The sequence below is a fragment of the Chaetodon auriga genome, chromosome 1 (assembly GCF_051107435.1).
Source record: "Chaetodon auriga isolate fChaAug3 chromosome 1, fChaAug3.hap1, whole genome shotgun sequence".
Lineage (NCBI taxonomy): Eukaryota > Metazoa > Chordata > Actinopteri > Chaetodontiformes > Chaetodontidae > Chaetodon > Chaetodon auriga.
This window is the reverse complement of record NC_135074.1, coordinates 32,761,943-32,780,000: the sequence shown is the minus strand read 5'-3', so window position 1 is coordinate 32,780,000 and position 18,058 is coordinate 32,761,943. Positions and strand designations below refer to the sequence as shown.

Genomic DNA, 18,058 nt, shown 5'->3' with positions numbered 1-18,058 from the left:
CGATGTTTTTTGTTGCTGTGATTAAAACCTTTCCTCTGTTTTTGAGGCCTGAACGTAACAAAACTTTCCAAATGTCCATCAGGATAAAAAAACATGTCAATTTTTATTCCACTTCTTCTGAGGCATCAAGTCAGTTGGACTGAACTATTGATGAGTTATCAGATCCAACTGTTACGGCTGAAACAGTCAAGTGACCAAAAATAGGATTTGCAGGTCTGATTATTTCAATGCTCAAAAATCCAGAAATCAAGAACCGATTCAGATCAGAATGAGGCAGAAAGTTCGTTCTTCTGCTGCTGATCTGCTCATTTTACATTAAATGTTTAATTTTTTAAATGCAAAAGCTCTGATGAGTAACCAGGAAGTGTTTAGTTTCTAAAACGCAGACGTCGAGGCGAAGAAAACAAACTCAGATGAGGCTCAATATCAGCTATCAACTAAAAGCCTCAGTGTCTCTGAGCAGCATCAGGTCAAGGTCGTCTTCAGAGCATGTCTTCAGAGGACAGACCGGCTCTCACAGCGTCTCCTGCTGGTGTTTGTTTTTGTCCTGACTATTGAGATGAAGCCTTCCTCACCTGTAGATGTACGCTTTCTTCATCACAGCCTCCATTCGGTCGTTGAACTCAAAGAAAGCCATGTACTGAGAGGAGAAGACCAGAGTCAGTCTGACACATCGAAGATGAACCCTGAAGGAACGACTCAGAGAACCGTGAAGGCTGCAGCTGCAAAGGACGAGGAGTCAGGAGACACTACGACAGAGAGCTTCAGCTGCAGATCACACCCGATCACCACTCGATCACACCCGATCACCACTCGATCACACCCGATCACACCTGATCACCGCTCGATCACACCCGATCACACCTGATCACACCCGATCACCGCTCGATCACACCCGATCACACCTGATCACACCCGATCACCACTCGATCACACCCGATCACCAGTCGATCACACCCGATCACCGCTCGATCACACCCGATCACCACTCGATCACACCCGATCACCGCTCGATCACACCCGATCACCAGTCGATCACACCCGATCACCGCTCGATCACACCCGATCACCACTCGATCACACCCGATCACCACTCGATCACACCCGATCACCAGTCGATCACACCCGATCACCACTCGATCACACCCGATCACCGCTCGATCACACCCGATCACTGCTCGATCACACCCGATCACCAGTCGGTCACACCCGATCACTGCTCAATCGCACTCCATCACACCCGATCACCGCTCCATCACACCCGATCACACTCGATCACAGTGTTTTAGAGAGAGGAAAGTGAAAGCGTGCTGACCTTCAGCAGACGAGGGAACCTCAGCAGAGAGTTGACTCCAGTGAAATAATAGAAGACCTCCATGGGAAACAGACTGATGACGTCCATCTGAAACACAGCAGACGCCGAAGCTTCATGTGAGGCAGCGAAGCTTCAGTTCTGAAGTCGTTCTTTTATCAGTTTTACTGAAATAACTTCGGTTTGTTTCCATGTGACTGGACTTCATCTCTGACACCACACTGCATTAACATCCACACGCTAATATCAATGACGTGCCACCATGACGCAGTGATGTGGCAGACAGTGATTGGACGGCTCTCACCTTGAACCTCTCGGTCGTCATGTAGTTTTCTCTCATGTCCTTTTTGTCGCACTGAAACAAACAGACGCTGAGTTAACGAAGCGTTTGTGCTGAACTGAGCTCAAACAGACAGATCAGACAGATCTTCACGTCGGCCGGAGACACTGACCACGATGTCTCCGCCGCGGACGAACTGCAGTCTGGGCTGGAAGACGAGAATGTCGGTGATGTAGATGAGGTCGCAGGCGTAGTCGACCAGCAGCCACAGGTGGATGTTTTCGGGGGTTTGGTAGGGAAACGCCCAGCGGACGGGGATCAGCCACACATTCCAGTTCCACGCCGCCACGACGAGGAACAGCCAGATGACATAGATCAGATCTGTGGGGACCAAGTCCACATCAGACCAGCTCCACACACACTGCAGGAAAGTAACTGAATACATTTACTCAAGTACTCCTTTAACATACACGTACTTTACTTATTTCCTTTTTTCACTTTCTACTTCAAATTTCACTTTTCACTCCCGACATTCATCTGATTAACTGCTTTAATCACCAATACAAAATCTAATCACCAATAAATTATGATGTAATAATACAGAATCCAGTATTGATTATTAGGGCGGCTCTGGATCAAAGCGTCTGCTTGACTAATTGATTATGTTACTCAGCGATATTTACAATTAGCTGCACCATTAAAGTGATGAACACATGAATGCATCAATATTAGAATTCATGATATGAACACGTGACTCTGAAATGGGACACTCTGCATGATGAGCACTTGCGGGCAGAATGTGTGATGTAATGTTCACAGTGATGTTGTCATCAGTGTTTAATCACCTGAAAATAATAATCTTTATGTTTTTGTGTCCTTTGAATGAATCTTTAGATCTACAGACGAGCGAGGAGTGTTCATTTGTCTGCAATCTGCACTCTCACCACTAGATGTCACTAAACGCTGCACACTGGACCTTTAAGTGTCTGAGTCCTGCAGCTCAACACGTTACAGCAGCAGGCAGAACAAACACACCAACTTCACTGCATTCAGCAAAGAAAACCCTCAGTCAGAACTTCTCCTCTAATTATGTAATAATTACTAAATGTACTTATTCTGACATCGCTGTCATGATCAGGTTTAATATCTCACAACTTATCTCAGCATTGAATGACAATAACATCAATTTACCCAGAATTCATAGCAAAGTCAGCATTGTGCACCATTTGAAATTAGACGTCAATCTGAAGTCTGACTGTTGGAGGTGGAGGTAAATGAAGGTGGAGGTAAATGAAGGTGGAGGGTAATGAAGGTGGAGGTAAATGAAGGTGGGGGCTCTGCTCACCGGTGAAGGGGTCGATGCTGGAGGGGAAGCGGTACTCCACGATGACTCGCAGCCAGTCGGGCAGTTTGGGTAGTTTGGGCAGTTTGGGCAGTCTGGGAATTTTTACTGGTTGTCCCAAAAGTTTAAAGGGGAGCTCGATCTCCTTCTCCTCCTCCTCTTCCTCAGCTGCTGCCGGAGCATCATCCTTCTTCTCTTCCCCTGGTGGAGGAGGAGGAGGAGGAGGAGGAGGAGGAGGAGGAGCTTTGCTCGGGGCTGCAGACATCAGACAGAATCGATGTGATCACGTTAAAGAAGCTTCATGTGTGTTTACAGGCTCAGAGTTCATTCATTCATTCATTCATTCATTCATGATTCTCACAAATTTAAATGACGGAGTTCTTCTGTAAATTTCATTCACTCCGATGATATTTCCATTATTTCTCATTATTGTTTTAATGACTAAAATTCAGAAGTTTTCTCTTCTTGCTCCATTAATTGAAATTGAAATGTCATGAAATGAAGACAAAAACACAACAGGAGGACAGAAGACGAAGACAGACGCGTCTGTGGGTACGTACAGGCTGAGGGACTTTCTTCCTCGGACTCGTCCGGGTCCACCAGCCGCTCCCGTCGCAGATCCGTCCGACCTTTAAAGGACGAGACGAGCTGGCTCAGGCGGTCCTGGATCACCACGCTGCCCACGCTGGCTGCAGACAGAGGACGCGTCGTCCTGCAGGACAAGCAGCGGGACAGAAAACATGGAGGACGGAGGAGACAGAGGTGGAGGACAAAGTGTGTTTGTGTGTGTGTCTCACTCATCATCAGCCGTCAGCAGGTCTCCTTGATTGGACAACGTCTTCAGCTCGTCCTCGTCTGCAGAGAGATCATCTGAAGGACTGAGAGGGACACAGCAAGAGGACATCAGCATGGACCAGGGGTGGAGACAGTACTCAGACCCTGTACTACAGTACTGTACTAATACTACACTGTGAAAATACTCTGTTACAAGTGAAAGTGTTCCTTCAGTAAAAGTATGTGAGTATAATGAGGAAAATGTACTTCAAGTATTTAAAGTAAAAGTACTGCGTGCAGTAAAGTGTCCCCTGTGACTGTTGTCCTCTTGTCTCTGGTCTCTTTAGATTATTGTGTCTCCTGCAGTTGGTGCAGGTGGAGCTCATTTTGAATCATTTCACTGTTCGTTCTGGATCAATCTGCTGATCATCGATCGATTGACTGATCGTCCGTCACCTGAGCTTTGACAGCGGGATGTCGTGGACGGTCAGAGTCCTGGACTCTGGATCTGGGGTTGTGAGAATCTGGGGGAGGTTCAGGCCTTTTCCCTGGCCCTGATCCACATCCTCCACCTTCAGCCCCGGAGCTCCACCCAAACCTCCAGCACGGCTCCCTGAGGACAGACCAGAGGACAGCTGCTGGGTACCATCGTCTCACAGCTGAGGGACGCCTTGAAGACGCTAACATAAAGTACCTCATCATCTTAAAGTACCACAGCACAGTGTGTATCGTGACAACGTACACGTAAAAAAACCAAAGTGACGGAGCAGAAGGAGCTCCTGCAGCTCTGTGACGTTTGGTGTTCTGGATTCAGCTCGTAGCTAACGGAGGCTAACAGAGGCTAACGGAGGCTAACGGAGGCTAACAGAGGCTAACGGAGGCTAACGGAGGCTAACAGAGGCTAACAGAGGCTAACAGCTCAGTGTGTGTTTGGGGATATTTGTGGCAGTAACTTCTATCACAAACTGTCACCTGAACCTCTTCCTCTCACTGAGGAGACCATGAGACATGGCTGAAAGCTCTGAAAGCTCAGTGAGCTTGAAGTCTCCTGAACGAGCTTCCTGTTATTTGCACTCTGAGGTATGAAAGTTCTCTGACGCTGCTGTGATCTTAAGTGTTTTTAACCAGTTCAGACGCTCAAAAATCAGGTTTTACAGCAGGTTTCAGCGTTTGTTCGTCTGCCTGTTCCTGAGTCAAACCTTCCTTCTCTGAAGCAAAGCGAACAGCAAAGAGTCGACCTCAGCACAAACATTCACTTCCTGTAAGATCACCTGAAGTGCGGTTAGCTGGCAGCTGGTGGTGAAGCGGTGCAGAGCAGTGGAGCATTATGGGAGTGATGAAGAGGAGGATTTGACAGGTTTGTTTGGCACTTGAAAGGTTTAGACCTACAGAAACTGTCTATGAGGTTTGTCTACGGGCTGCTGCAGAGGACGGGTCAAGGCTGCTGAGGATGCTGGGAGTCGGAGTTAAGGCGTCCGAAGCAGCGGACGGCGCTCGCGCAGCACTGTCGCGCCAGCTGCCACAGCTCCTGGGTCAGCTGGGCGAGCTCTGGAGGCAGAGTCGGCAAGGACAGCTTGGGGGGGCTGAGGTTATGGTCATGCATCAGCTTCCTGCAGCTCTCCAGACACTGGGCAGCGAGCGGGAATCGAAGCAGGAAGCTCTTTGTCAGAGAGCGAAGGTCGGGAGCTGGACGGAGAGACAGAGTGAAAGACAAGAACTGTGAGACAGTGAGACACCATCCAAAGACACGGAGGGAACGTCAACTCTGAGCGGGAAAACATGAGAGGAACAGGATGAACAGGCTGAACCAACACGCTGAAAGAGCTCCCTCCACCTGCACACGACTGGTTCACCTCTCTGTCAATCAACGGATAATAACCCCGCCCACAGAGGAACGAGGCCGTACAGTTCAGTTCAGTTCAGTTCAGTTTTATTCACACAGCACCAAATCACAGCAGAAGCAGCCTGAGTCTGTCTCCATACAGACCAGGTCAGGACCAGGCGGTCCACAGAGTCCACAGAGACCAACAGGTCCACCGTCGCCGGCGGCTGACCTCAGACCTGCTGTACAGAGTCCACTGAGCACACTACTCATGTTCTGACCTTTGACCCCTGTGAGTGAGCAGCAACACGTCTCCATTTGACAAACGTTGTTTCACTTTGAGCGTCGTCTTCACGGACTCACTGATCGTGTTGTCACTGTTCTGGGATCAGACTTCAGATCAGACATCTTCTCTTTCTGACTAAATGTTTTCTGCAGCGTTTTTCCAGGTTTGTGAGGCCGAAAGCCTTTTGATTCACACTGTTTTGTATTTACACACAGTTTCTGATGCTCCTTCAAAACCAAGAGCTGCTCTGAGGAGAAACATGTTCAGCTCTCACCTCCACATCCACCTTCTTCTTCTGCTGCTGCTGAACTGGCCTGAGAAGAAGAAGAAGAAGAAGAAGAAGAAGAAGAAGAAGAAGAAGAAGAAGAAGAAGAAGAAGAAGAAGAACCTTGACATCAGTCCCATAAAACTATAAACAACATAAACTCGTCTTATTAAAAACAAAAGACAATCTAACAAATTGTCCCCGTGACTCCATCACTGATCAGTCTGTGGACACGATCTGAGGACACGTCTGCAGGAAGTAGACGGTGTCACCTGATCGGTGGCGGCGGTCGTGGCGTCGGGAGGTTCTGATGGTTGGGTGATCGACTGGGAGACGGGACTCTCCAGGTCTCTCTTCTCCGATGCCGGTTCCACATCCGTCGATGAAGGAGTGGCCTCGTCTTCAGCTGGACAGATGTCCACCAGGCACCTGACGAAGACGAGCAAACGCCATGAGTGACAGAAGAGAAGGAAAACCTCCTGAAGGGCTGCAAACTGACCCTCCCTCTGGCATCCATGATGTTCACGTGTGTAACAGGTCTGTGTGCAAGTGTGAAGGCGACATTCAGAAGCACAACATCAAGATGAAGATGAAGATGAAGATATGTGCAGTAGTGCAGCAGCAGCTGAGTGCGTCCCTGAGGATACTCGTGTACAGGATGTGTGTGTTGTGGCGTGACATATTTCAACATACCTTGTGAGGTTTTGCCTGATTCATAGAAGAAAAGTTGGCAAAAAAAAAAAAATCAGACAATAAAGTCAAGTTTGTCCACGAGGAGACACAAAGGTGAGAGACAGGAGACACAAAGGTGAGAGACAGCAGACGCAAACTGGGCACGAAGGAACGGCTCCAGCCTGGGTCCTCGCTAAGCTAAAGCTAAGGAAGCTAAGCTTTGCTACAAGGACAGCTCAGCAGAAGACCTCGTCACTCAGAGACAGTTTGGATCGTCCATGAGCTTTGACGGCGGTCTGAGACACGTTGGATCAGGTTCAGCTGCTCCATTCATGGCTGCCGTGTTTCGAGGGGGCAGCCATGTCAGCTCTCTTCTCATTCCTGAAAGGAGAGCTGGAAAGGACACATTTCCAAACTTGTTGCAGGGTTAATGAAGGAGCCGTGAGAGTTCGCTCAGGCTGCATTTGTTCTGGAGGAGAGAAGAATCTCTACGAATGTTCCCTCTGAAAGGAACATCTGGTTCTCTGAAAAGATGGCGAATCATCCTGATTCTCTTTGTGATTTCAGAATCTCCAGACGCAGCCGGAGGACGGTGAGAGTCCACTGTGCTAGGACCTCGCCTGGACAGGACAGGACAGGACTTCAGCTCGCTCTACAAAGCCACAGGAAGTGAAACGCTTCGCAGATCTAACGACACGCACAAGCTGCAGGAAGTGAGCGACCCAAACACAAAGACAGCTTAGAGTCCACAAGACAGCAGATGACATAACGCTAGCAAACAGATTTATTGGTGGTGGTCTGCTCTGAGTATACATGAAGAGTGGGAGCGAGCCTTCATCGAGCTACGGCTGAGCTTACTGATCTGGACTTTTCTCTTCCTCCACAGGAGCTTTGTTATTTCCCTCTGTGACTTTATTTTCCTCAGTGCTCTCATTGTCTGCGCTGTCTCCACTGTCCTCCTGCAGGGGCTGCAGCCTGAACGGTGTGCAGCAAGGGACAAACAAGATGGAGAGCCCCTGTCAGACAGTTCAGCTGGCGTCAGAAAGCCGTGGGTTACTAAAGGGGGCAGCAGAGAGCAGCCGAGCTTCAGAGGAGCCTTTGCACAGTCAGAGGGTACGAAGGCTCTACGTCTGCCAGCAGGAGAAGCCCGAAGCACAGAAAGTGCAAATCAAAGAGCAGCTAACATCACAGCAAATCACAATCCTCATGTTCAGACACGCTGGACTAACAGCTGCTCTGGGTTTCAGTGACATTTCTCAGGTGTGAAGACGAGGAGAGGACGTCTGAACCAGGTCCAGACTGAAGCTCTGAAACACTGCAGGACGTTTTACAAAGTTTGATGAACACCATGAAAACCAGATCTCTGAGGGTCTCCCTTAAAGTGACACTCCAGTCCAACCAGTCAACACCAAGTTTGATCCATCGAAGGATCTGATTTGTCTGCGTCGTCTTCAGTGGACACAGAAGCTGCAGCAGCGTTAGCGAGGAGCAATAAACTCAACATGGCAGCAGCTCGTGGGACAGGGACAGCTCTCTGAAGACGGACTTACTCTGGGTCGTCCTCGTTCTCCTCCTCCTGGATGTTGGGCAGTCTGTGGAGAACAAACAGCAGGAAGCTTAGTGTCAGTTCCTGAAAAGCCGTCAGTTTATTGGTGCAGAGCTCTGAGGGTGTGGTTTGTCTCTTACTGCTCATTGGGCTCCGGCAGCGTCTCGATGACGATCTTAGCCGAATGCTCCACCTCCAGCTGCCGGACCGCCTCCTCCGCCGCCCTCCTGGCCATCTCCTCTGCGGCGCGAGCCGCCTCCAGACGCTCCTGCTGTAGCCTGGACGACACGGAAGAGCTCAGACTCTCAGAAAGTCAAAGAAGAGACAGAAAGGCTGCAAACTGTGTGACTTCCTGACTGACTCTGGACCGAAGCGTAGGACAGACAGGACAGTAAAGACATTTCTGTTCTCAGTGCACTCGTGGGACAAAAAGACCAGATCAGAGTAAAGAGGAGGAAGACTCGGCTGACCTTTCCTCCATGTGGGCTAAAGCTGCCTCTCCAGCCCCCTTCGTCATCAGCTGGTCCATCTGCGTCTCTGCATCCTGTTTGCGACCAAGGACAGAGGGACGTCTCAGTCTAACCCACGTTAAAAAAACACCATAACCTTTCATCTTCGTGTAGTGGATTATTTTCGTCACATGGTCGTTGTACTATCACAGTACCTTCTCAAATATCATAGTACTAACGGGTACTGTTAGCATGTTAGCACGCCGTGAAGGTATCTGAGTTTGGGTCATTGATGAAGGTGTGACGTCACGGCTCATAATCTAACCATCAATAATCGTATTGATGACAGACGATCAGCACATCAGAACTGTGTTTTCATGAGCAGAAGAAAAACGTTTCTCGATTGAATCAGAGCATCTATCGCTCGCCTGCTTCGCCATCTGCGTGGAGATGAGCCTGAATGTTACCTGAAGATGGGCGGAGTCAGACTCACCTCCTCTTTCACCTCCTTCTCCTGCTCCAGGTCCTCCAGAACCAGGTCTGTCTTCTTCTGCACGATGCTGACTGAACGCCGCAAAACAGGAAGAGCCACGCTGAGAATGACCTCTTCACAGGCGTGTGTGAGTGTGTGCGTGTGCGTGTGTGTATGCAGCTGTGTGTGAGTGTGTGTGTGTGCGTGCGTGTGTGTGTGTGTGTGTGTGTATTCTGAGTTCACCGTCTCTCACATATTAACGTATGAAAATCAGAGTTTTAAAAACAGTCTGAACACGGCTGCCGTTCATACTGCACACAGACAGAAACACACGACATGTTTGGACATCGACTCACTGAGCGGCTGATTGATTGATTGATTGATTGATCGATCCCTCTTCTCTGCACCTTCAGATTTACAATGAACACAACAAAAACACTCATTTTTTCAAGTGAATGTCTTTATTTTCACGAACATGCAGCAAAAAGCTTTAATGAGTCTTCAGCAAAAAGCCTTTAAAAGAGCAAAGCAGGCAAACTATCGGTCCAGAGTCCAGATCTGCAGCTACGAGCGAGTGTGAGCTCCCAGTACGAAGAGATACCAACAGCAGAGTGATGACTGTTTATGCTGATCTGGGACCAGCAGTTACAGCACTGCAGCAGGGATGATTGAAGGGGACAGTCCAATAAAGAGGTTCGACTGATTCTGAGAGACTCGTGAGTGATCACACCGTGTTCATCGTTAGAGAGACGACAGAGGAGTCTCCAACAACCGTTAAAAAAATAATCATTTGATTTCATTTCTGTTGTTTTGTCATGAGGGGTGAAAAGTGCATCAGGAACTGAGAGCACAGCAGCTCTGAATCCCTACAGGACGGAGGTGTCTCTGAGGACAAACTGTCCCTCAGTCTCTTAAAGAGTCTCTGCTGCTGTCAGTGTCAGTGTGAGCGACTCTGTCCCGCTCCTCCTTCTCCTTTTATTTTAAGGGGCTCTCGCCTCCTTTCCCCCCTGAAACAGAAGGAGAAGAGCAGCCCGGTTAGAGTCCGCCTCCACACTGACACCAGCCCCTGCCAAGCAATACACGGCTAGAGGAACCAATCAATCAATCAAGCACTTAGGCTGATACCTATGGCCACACCCAGCAGTGATGTCACAGAGTACTGACCCACCCTGGAGGACACCCCAGGGTGGGATCAGTCCATAAAATACTCAGGTATCAGAGGCGTTGATGCTAATGTTCACGTTAGCCGAAACTGTGCACAGGTTACTTACTGCTCTGCACCTCGTCACCGCCCGCGTCCTGCGTGAAGGACACATGTTTCAGGGACACATTCAGGGACGCTCCTCACTTTGTACCATTGATGAAGTCAAGTCAGTCGACTCACCTGCTTCTGGACAGGCTGAGGCAGCATGCGGCCGATCCCGCCGATGATCCAGTCCACCACACTGTCAACACGACACCCAGGAGTTAGACCACACCACACACCTCGTCTTCCCTAAGACACTTTGTCCTCGGCTGACGTCCTCTGACGCTCTCACATCTCAGCAGAAAACATCAGCTGCGACATCAGACATGACGCTCGCTGCTCGTAGCTTCAGCACAATGTCTGATATCGCTAGCTGTTTTTAGCTAGCATAACGTTAACTAGCATAACATCAGCTAGCGTGTCAGGTGTCAGATGTTTAGTAGCCAGCCAGTGTCAAACAACAGGCATATCTGGTGTTATGCTGTTTGTAGCTGTCAGTAAAATACATATAAATAATAAACAAATATCCAAATAATTAGCATAGCTTTTTGTTTATTTGTTGTTTAAGATGCACTGACTGACTGTGACACTGGACAGACATGTTTCCACGTACTTGGCCTGCTGCTCGGCCTCCTTGGACGACCTGCGAGGACCAAAGAAAACCAAAGTGAACAACGGTCACTTCCTCCAGCACGACACCTGAACCTCACACCTGTGGAACCTCCGGCTGTTAGCTGGTTCACTGTGAGTGGTTCAGCATTCATTCGTGTCAGAGCAGGATTCTCCTGCTGGAGCTCATTTGACTGAAACTCGTGATTCTTTTCATTCTGGATCAATCTGCTGATCAATCGACTGATCGAAACATTGTTCAACATGTTCGTCATCGTCTTACTTCTCGGTGTCGGCGGCTGGTTTGGGGGCCGGAGGAGGTTCTGGTGCCGGAGCTTCTGCTGCTGAAAGAAGCAGGAGACATTTGTGAGACCAACATGTCTGTCTCATGTGACGGTTGGACGACGTTTGACGCTGAGCTGCAGGAACCTTTAGCTGGAGGAGCCTCCGTCTTCTCACTGGCGTCTGTCTTTGAGCGAACGTGAGGCTCCGGCTGAGGAACCACCTTCTCCAAGCCGTGTTTAATCCAGTCGATTATCCTGTCACACACACACACACACACGTACATACACACAGGCATGCATGCACACACACAGGCACACAGACACGCACATACACACACACGCACACGCGCACACGTTAAGTATTTTGGTACTTTATTAGAGGCAATATTATAAAATGTTACCAAAAGGTTTTTTAAGTTTAACTTGGTGAAGTGTGAGGTGAGACACACACACGCACGCACACACACCTGGGGGGGACAGGTTGGTCCTTCTTGTCCTCTTGGTCGGACGTCACCTCCACCTTCACCTGAGGCTCTGCAGCTGGAAGAAAGCAGCAGCTTGTTTAATGTCCAATCAGAGGCTGTGGAATGTTCGTCTGCAGGTTACTCACATGCTCACATGCTCACCTGGGGCAGGTGCTGCTGGACACACCTGAGGAGACACAGGCACATGAGGTCACGTGACCAGCAGAAGGGATCATGGGGGACTAATGGTCAGTTAATGTCTTCTGTTTGAGAAAATGACTTCAGACTTATCGGAGCTTGACCACACCAGGTAAGGTGCATCATGGGAAATGTAGGATCCAGTGTTTTTGGAAATAAATTGTTTGTTTAAGATATAAAATAAAGAACTTATTATAAAGGTTTCACCATATCAGCGAACAAGTGCATGTACAACATGTGAGTCTTCCTGTCGTCACAGTCAGGCTCAAAGTCTGACAACTCTGAGAAACCTCAGCGTGTATTTGTCCTGAGGGACGTCCATCCTGAGGGACGTCCTGACGTACCTCAGCGGGCGGCTCGGCGGGCGGCTCGGCGGGCGGCTCAGCTGGCGGCGACTCTTTGCCCTTCAGGTCCGGCTGAGGAACAACCTTCTCCAAACCCTGAGCGATCCAAGCTATCATCCCTTTTCTGTGGGGAGACACAGAGACAGGAGAGGGGACGGGGACAGAGACAGAGACAGAGCACCGCGTCTGAAACCTGGATGACCCGAAAACAACTCAGGGCAAAGTCCATCACGTGATCGACGGGAGCAGCTGATGACTCTGAATGTGATGAGCTTGTTAGATGTTATTAGCTTGCCCAGAACATTTAATGTTGTCCAGCTGACCCTGGATCAGCAGCTGTGAGGACGAGGATGCTGTGCTTTAGCTTCAGTCTGTTAGCATCGTGGACGCAGCCATCCAGAACATATTCAAGACCCTTTTACAAAGTGTGTCCCATGGAGACATCAGCTGGAGATGGACGTCTCTGCTGATTAGCATTAGCCTTAGCATTAGCTTATATTAGCTGGCTACACTTATAAAACATGCAAGAGTCATTTTAGCCGACAGTTTCAAAGATGAGCGTTGATGGCAGCTGAGGAGGGACAGATTGACAGGCGTAGCAACAGTAACTATGGGGGGCGGGGCTTAGCGAAGGGTCACCTGAGCTCCAGAATGAAGGTGAAATGTGAAACAAGCAAAACTTTCCTTTCATCCCCTGTTTATAAAGAAGCTCAGTATTTGGCAAACTTTATACTGGTGGGGATTTAAAGCAGCTCACTATATGGCATCCTGCCTACTGACAGCTTTATAAAGAGGCTCACTATTTGGCAGCGTGCCTGCCGAGAGGTTTGAAAAGCAGCTCACTATCTGGCATTGTGCGTGTTAACTGGTTTTAAAGCAGGTCAGTATTTAGCGTGAGGTCATTTCCTGTCGTGGTTACTCACTCGTCTTCAGGTTTACTGTCCACAGACAAGAGAGAAGACAGACGGAGCGTCAGTCTCATTTCACTCCGTCATCGTTCATGGATTCACACCCAACGCCCAAACAGAACATTTTCATCCATGACGTCATCGTGTCTGTCAGCGAATCAGGACTCAGAATCCAGAATCAGCTTCACTGACCGTGAGCATCCACACACACACACACACACACACACACACACACGCACACACACACACACACACACACACTGCATTTACCTGGCTGTTGTTGCGCTCTCCTCCTGTGAGCAGGTGTGATGAAGGAAAGGAAAGACACGTCAGTGCACACAGACCACCTGAGCTCCGTCTCACCTGATCCCAGGTCAGTGTCTGAGTGTCACCTTGGAGGTGGAGTTGGCTCGACTCAGCTTCGGTGAGACTGCGGGTTGAGGCAGAGCGATGCTGATCCACGTCAACACGGCAGGCTGAGCGCCGGGCGCCGGGCTGGAAACAGTTTGGAATTCATAGGGAAGAAGTTTAAGATGAACTGAAATGAACGTTGTGACAGTTTCAAAGCGCCTCCGTGAAGCAGGACTCACCTGCTGTCGGCCGCCGGCGCTTCCTGCGTGGGTTTGTCATCTTTTGGAGCTGTTAATGAAACGATAACACTGAGTGTGACGAGTCGCTCTGAATGCATCGTGTCGACCGTGTGGACGTCTTACCGTCAGGTTTACACTCGTCCTCAAAAGTCACTTTCTTCTCCTGAAAAGACAAAAAAACAACAACAACATCAGCAGTGAAGACGCTGTCAATCAAAACCTTCACCTGCGGCGACGCCCAGCGCTGTCGAACAAGACGAACTCAACTCTGAATTCTGCATTAAAATGTACATTAAAAATGTCATTAAACAAACAACAACAAAACACGTACACAAAGGGGCGTGGCTTACCGGAACAGGGGGCGGGGCAGCAGCCGGGGGCGGAGCTGCTGCTGGTTTCTCCTCCTTCTGTTCCTCGACCTTTTTGGGTGGAGGCTCGGGTGGCTGGGGAACGACTTTGACGACCCAACTCAACATCCTGATGACCAACACACAAAGAGAAGAAGAAGACCCAGACCCAGACCCAGAACCAGAGCCAGAGCCAGAGCCAGACCCAGAACCAGACCCAGACCCAGACCCAGACCCAGAAAGGTCAAATCCAGCAGAGGGAAATGAAACTGTCTGTCTGTTAATGTCTGACAGAATCTCGTCAGTGAGGTCGAATGTTCGTCTTTGAAACGAGCAGCTGAGACAACATGAGCGTGTAAAAAAGAGAGTTTCTGAATGAGAACTTTATAAAATATATTTATTTAATCCAGATAAAATCTGGACTAAACAAACAACAAACAAAAACAAAAACAAAAAACAAAAAACAGAAGAAAAACAAAAACCATCTCTGCTGCGTCTCCAGCTGACCCGCTTCTCTCGGCGCTGGGCTTAACGGCGTTTAGATCACGTCAGGCTGAGCGTCAGCTTCAATTAGAGCCGACGGATCATGACTCTAATCCACCGCCGGGGCCGGCAGCACACACACGTCCATCTGAACTGGTGTCCAGTTCATCACTCACACTTTCCAGTTCGCTCTTCACTCATTCACTTTTCACTCACCAGCCTGGTTAGTGATTAGCCTGTTAGCCTGTTAGCAAGCTGACCAGTCACAGATTTTTCCAGTTCAGGAGGGTCAGTGGAGTCACCAGTTTGGTTGTTAATGATAATTCAGTTAATCAGGTAATTTGCCAATTAGCAAGTCAGCCAGTCACTGACAAAGTTCCACAGCCAGACAGGTAAACAGCCAGACAGGTAAACTGTCAGACAGGTAAACTGTCAGACAGTCGAATTAGCTCGCTAACAATGAGGCTACTGACAGTCAGTCAGTTAGCTGGAAGGTTAGCTCTGAATAAGTTAGCCTGTTAGCCGGTTAGCTGGCAAACATTTCGCAGATATCTGTCTAATGAATGAGACCAGAGGCCAGTTAGCCTGTTAGCCTGTTAGCTGCTGGTTAACCAGCCAGTCACTGGTCCTTTCAGACATCAGCAGCAGATACTAAAGCGGCTCAGTCTGGTCTGAGTGTCGGCACACTTGGCTAAGTTCTGGTTCCAGAGGACCAGATGTGAGCCGGCATGTTCCACATCTGGCTGCCGGTTATTCGTGACGTGAGCTCAGGATGAAGTCCAGCTGGCGGCTCGCTGGTCACCTCTGGAGCAGCACCAACACATCGAACCACAGACAGACTGCAGCTCATCATTCACCACAAGTACAGACAGTTTCATCAGTTCAGCCAAAAATCACAAATCCATCACGCGTTGGTCTCAGGGGGCTTCGTCATCTGGACCACAGGCACCCTGGATCCTGACAGGCTCCGTTCAGGGACGGAAAAACTCCTTTTTAACAGTTAAAATAACTGAAGTCACGCTAATGCTGCAGATCACCTGTACGTCACCTCCAGAGTGTGACTGACCCCCGCCTGTAAAGGCCAACACCAGGGCCCAGACTGCCCAGCCTGGTGAGCGGGTCTGAGGGTCCAATCAGCAGCCGTTCAGGCGTTCTCAGCCGGCAGGGTGACTTCATTTGATCTGTCGGATTCTTTATTGAACCTCTCATTGACCCCGAGCACACTCACGTTCATCGAACCACAATTTAACTAAGAAACACGACAAATCTCATGATTTCATTTGTCTCTAAAAACAGAAAACAAAGCTTCAACAGCAGATTTCAACAAACCAAACGAAGAGAAGCGAGCAGAACGCAGTGAAGCCAGTCTGCAGTTTCCCTCCTGACCGCAGCGTCTGTGCAGGTGTGTGTCGGCATGCGGTGCACAGGTGTAGGTGGGTGTGGTCTGTGTGCTGGTGGTCTCTTTCCTACCTGAGTGGTTCAGTCAGGGTCCAGCAGCATCGCACAAAGCTGCAGTGAAGAAGCTGTGAAGACCTGCAGAGATGTGAGCACCGTGGCAGGATTACAACAGAGGAGCTCTGCTAACAGGATTACCGAGGAAGGGCAGAGGGAGACAGAACGGGGGGGTGGTGGGGGGGGCTCCGATTAGACTCCATGACCGGCAGGTCCTCGAGTCCAGGAACAAAACCACAGACGGGGTTTGAGACCAGAGAGACGCCAGGAGACAGAAACACAGTGCTGTTTAAAAAATGAAGAGATGAAGTCTCAGTAGAGATGTTTAGCTTAGCTTAGCTTAGCTTAGCCTAGCTTAGCACAAAACACCTGTGGGATGTTTTATGAGCACTAAAAACAACCATAAATATACACACATGCAGATAAGTGCATGTAAATCATTTAAAAGCGTGAAAAAATCAATCTGAAATGAAATAAAAGATTAAAGAAGAGAATTTGAATTTCGGCACAGCGACTTTCAGTGAAGAAGAAGAAGAAAGGTTTCGTTTGAGCAGCTCCTGTTTTAAACTGCTTTAAATTAAAACTCAAAATGTGAGTTGAAGTTCAGGAGGTTAATTTTCCAACATTAATGACAAAGACGAGCTGATTGCTGTGCATGAAGGAAGGCAGCGGCTGCGGATGAACGGCTGAAATGAAGGGGTGAAAGCTGCAGAGCTCCTGCTGAGGGATCAGCAGCTGTTTGGTTTGGAGCGACCGAAGAGCCGAGTGTTGATTTAATGCTGAAAGTGGATTGAAGCTTCGGTCCTGATGGTGTAACCAGAGACGGACGGAGCTCAGCAGCTGCAGCTTTGTTTGCTTCGCAGGAGTGAACTCAAAGAAGTTCACGAGGCGGAGAAGAAGTAAAAGACTCCAGTAAAGTACCTCGAATTTGTACTTAAGTACCGTACTTGAGTAAATGTACTTAGTTTCATTCTGCCTCTCACACAGTCAGACTCACGGCTGGAAACAGAAGGATCAAATCGATGTAGCAGAATCTTTTTGTCACACAAACACTGACGCCTACATTACCCACAGTGCATCTCACCTGCCAACAGCTGGACGAGCAGCAGACTCAGCTCACGTCGTTCAGACTCACACCGACAGATTCGTTCGTTTTTCAAACCTCAGCCTCCCGCTGACGCTGACTCGAGCGACATCACTCGAGGACGTTTATCAGACGTCACGCTGCTCCGTCCACTGAAGGCTCGGAGACACCTGGAGACACCTGGACAGGGGCGGGGCGTGAGGACAGGCAAGCCAGGCAGTTGCTTGGAGCCCCTGGCCACAAGGGGGGCCCCGGCCACTTATTTACAACAGCAATTATTGATAGGCCTGAGCTTTCAGGGACCTCTGTTGGTCCCTGGACCTCATTCTGAGAACCACTAATCTGTTTTTCAGTATTCATCTCAAATGTCCCAGAAATTGTGCATTTATGTGTGCAAAAAACAAATTTTTGCGGCATGCGCGGGTGGGGTGGGGTGGGGCCCCAGGATTTCTTGCTTGGAGCCCCAAGAGACCCGAGCAACACCGCTGCACCTGGAGACGCAGCGAGGCGTGAAGTGTTTTCATAGAAATGGAGACAGTTCGATTTGATGTTCGTCACCTCTTCATGAACCTTTGTTCATGTTCAGACTCTGACTTCATCCTTCTCTCACTCTGACTGGAGTCCACAGACGATCAGCTGCTGGTTCAGTGTTTGCTTTGATGCTTGTGGTGTTTCTGTCCTCTTTCAGCTCCTCCTCCTCTACATTCACCTGCTCTCGGTGTTTCGGAGCCGGCCGTCGGCCATCTTTCCTCGCAGGCCGCAGTGGTCTGAACGTCTTGTTCGCCTCGTTGGTGTGTCGGCGTCTCGGCTGCAGCGGCTCCAGGTTAAA

The 18,058-nt window shown here is 49.2% G+C and overlaps 1 protein-coding gene across 3 annotated transcripts in view; it reads right to left on the bottom strand.

Annotated features, from left to right (window-relative positions):
- Positions 1-16,287, bottom strand: part of cngb1a (cyclic nucleotide gated channel subunit beta 1a) — a 22,934-nt gene extending 6,647 nt beyond the window's left edge. The window contains exons 1-30 of one of the 3 annotated variants that reach the window (XM_076735741.1): positions 16,164-16,287; positions 14,214-14,340; positions 13,987-14,026; positions 13,864-13,912; positions 13,666-13,768; positions 13,544-13,566; positions 13,289-13,303; positions 12,366-12,489; positions 11,986-12,010; positions 11,827-11,899; positions 11,505-11,614; positions 11,359-11,419; positions 11,080-11,109; positions 10,605-10,665; positions 10,492-10,519; positions 9,242-9,312; positions 8,770-8,843; positions 8,440-8,577; positions 8,304-8,345; positions 6,775-6,789; positions 6,354-6,510; positions 6,091-6,130; positions 4,165-4,321; positions 3,732-3,812; positions 3,495-3,646; positions 2,938-3,189; positions 1,765-1,973; positions 1,617-1,667; positions 1,316-1,402; positions 576-640 (exon numbers count right to left, since the gene is read on the bottom strand). In XM_076735741.1, coding sequence (XP_076591856.1) covers positions 576-640; positions 1,316-1,402; positions 1,617-1,667; positions 1,765-1,973; positions 2,938-3,189; positions 3,495-3,646; positions 3,732-3,812; positions 4,165-4,321; positions 6,091-6,130; positions 6,354-6,510; positions 6,775-6,789; positions 8,304-8,345; positions 8,440-8,577; positions 8,770-8,843; positions 9,242-9,312; positions 10,492-10,519; positions 10,605-10,665; positions 11,080-11,109; positions 11,359-11,419; positions 11,505-11,614; positions 11,827-11,899; positions 11,986-12,010; positions 12,366-12,489; positions 13,289-13,303; positions 13,544-13,566; positions 13,666-13,768; positions 13,864-13,912; positions 13,987-14,026; positions 14,214-14,339 — 2,459 coding nt within the window. In that variant the 5' untranslated portion in view covers position 14,340; positions 16,164-16,287. The remainder of the gene's footprint in view (positions 1-575; positions 641-1,315; positions 1,403-1,616; positions 1,668-1,764; positions 1,974-2,937; positions 3,190-3,494; positions 3,647-3,731; positions 3,813-4,164; positions 4,322-6,090; positions 6,131-6,353; positions 6,511-6,774; positions 6,790-8,303; positions 8,346-8,439; positions 8,578-8,769; positions 8,844-9,241; positions 9,313-10,491; positions 10,520-10,604; positions 10,666-11,079; positions 11,110-11,358; positions 11,420-11,504; positions 11,615-11,826; positions 11,900-11,985; positions 12,011-12,365; positions 12,490-13,288; positions 13,304-13,543; positions 13,567-13,665; positions 13,769-13,863; positions 13,913-13,986; positions 14,027-14,213; positions 14,341-16,163) is intronic. The other 2 variants (XM_076735750.1, XM_076735759.1) reach the window with 2 other exon arrangements.
- Between the last annotated feature and the right edge of the window lie 1,771 nt (positions 16,288-18,058).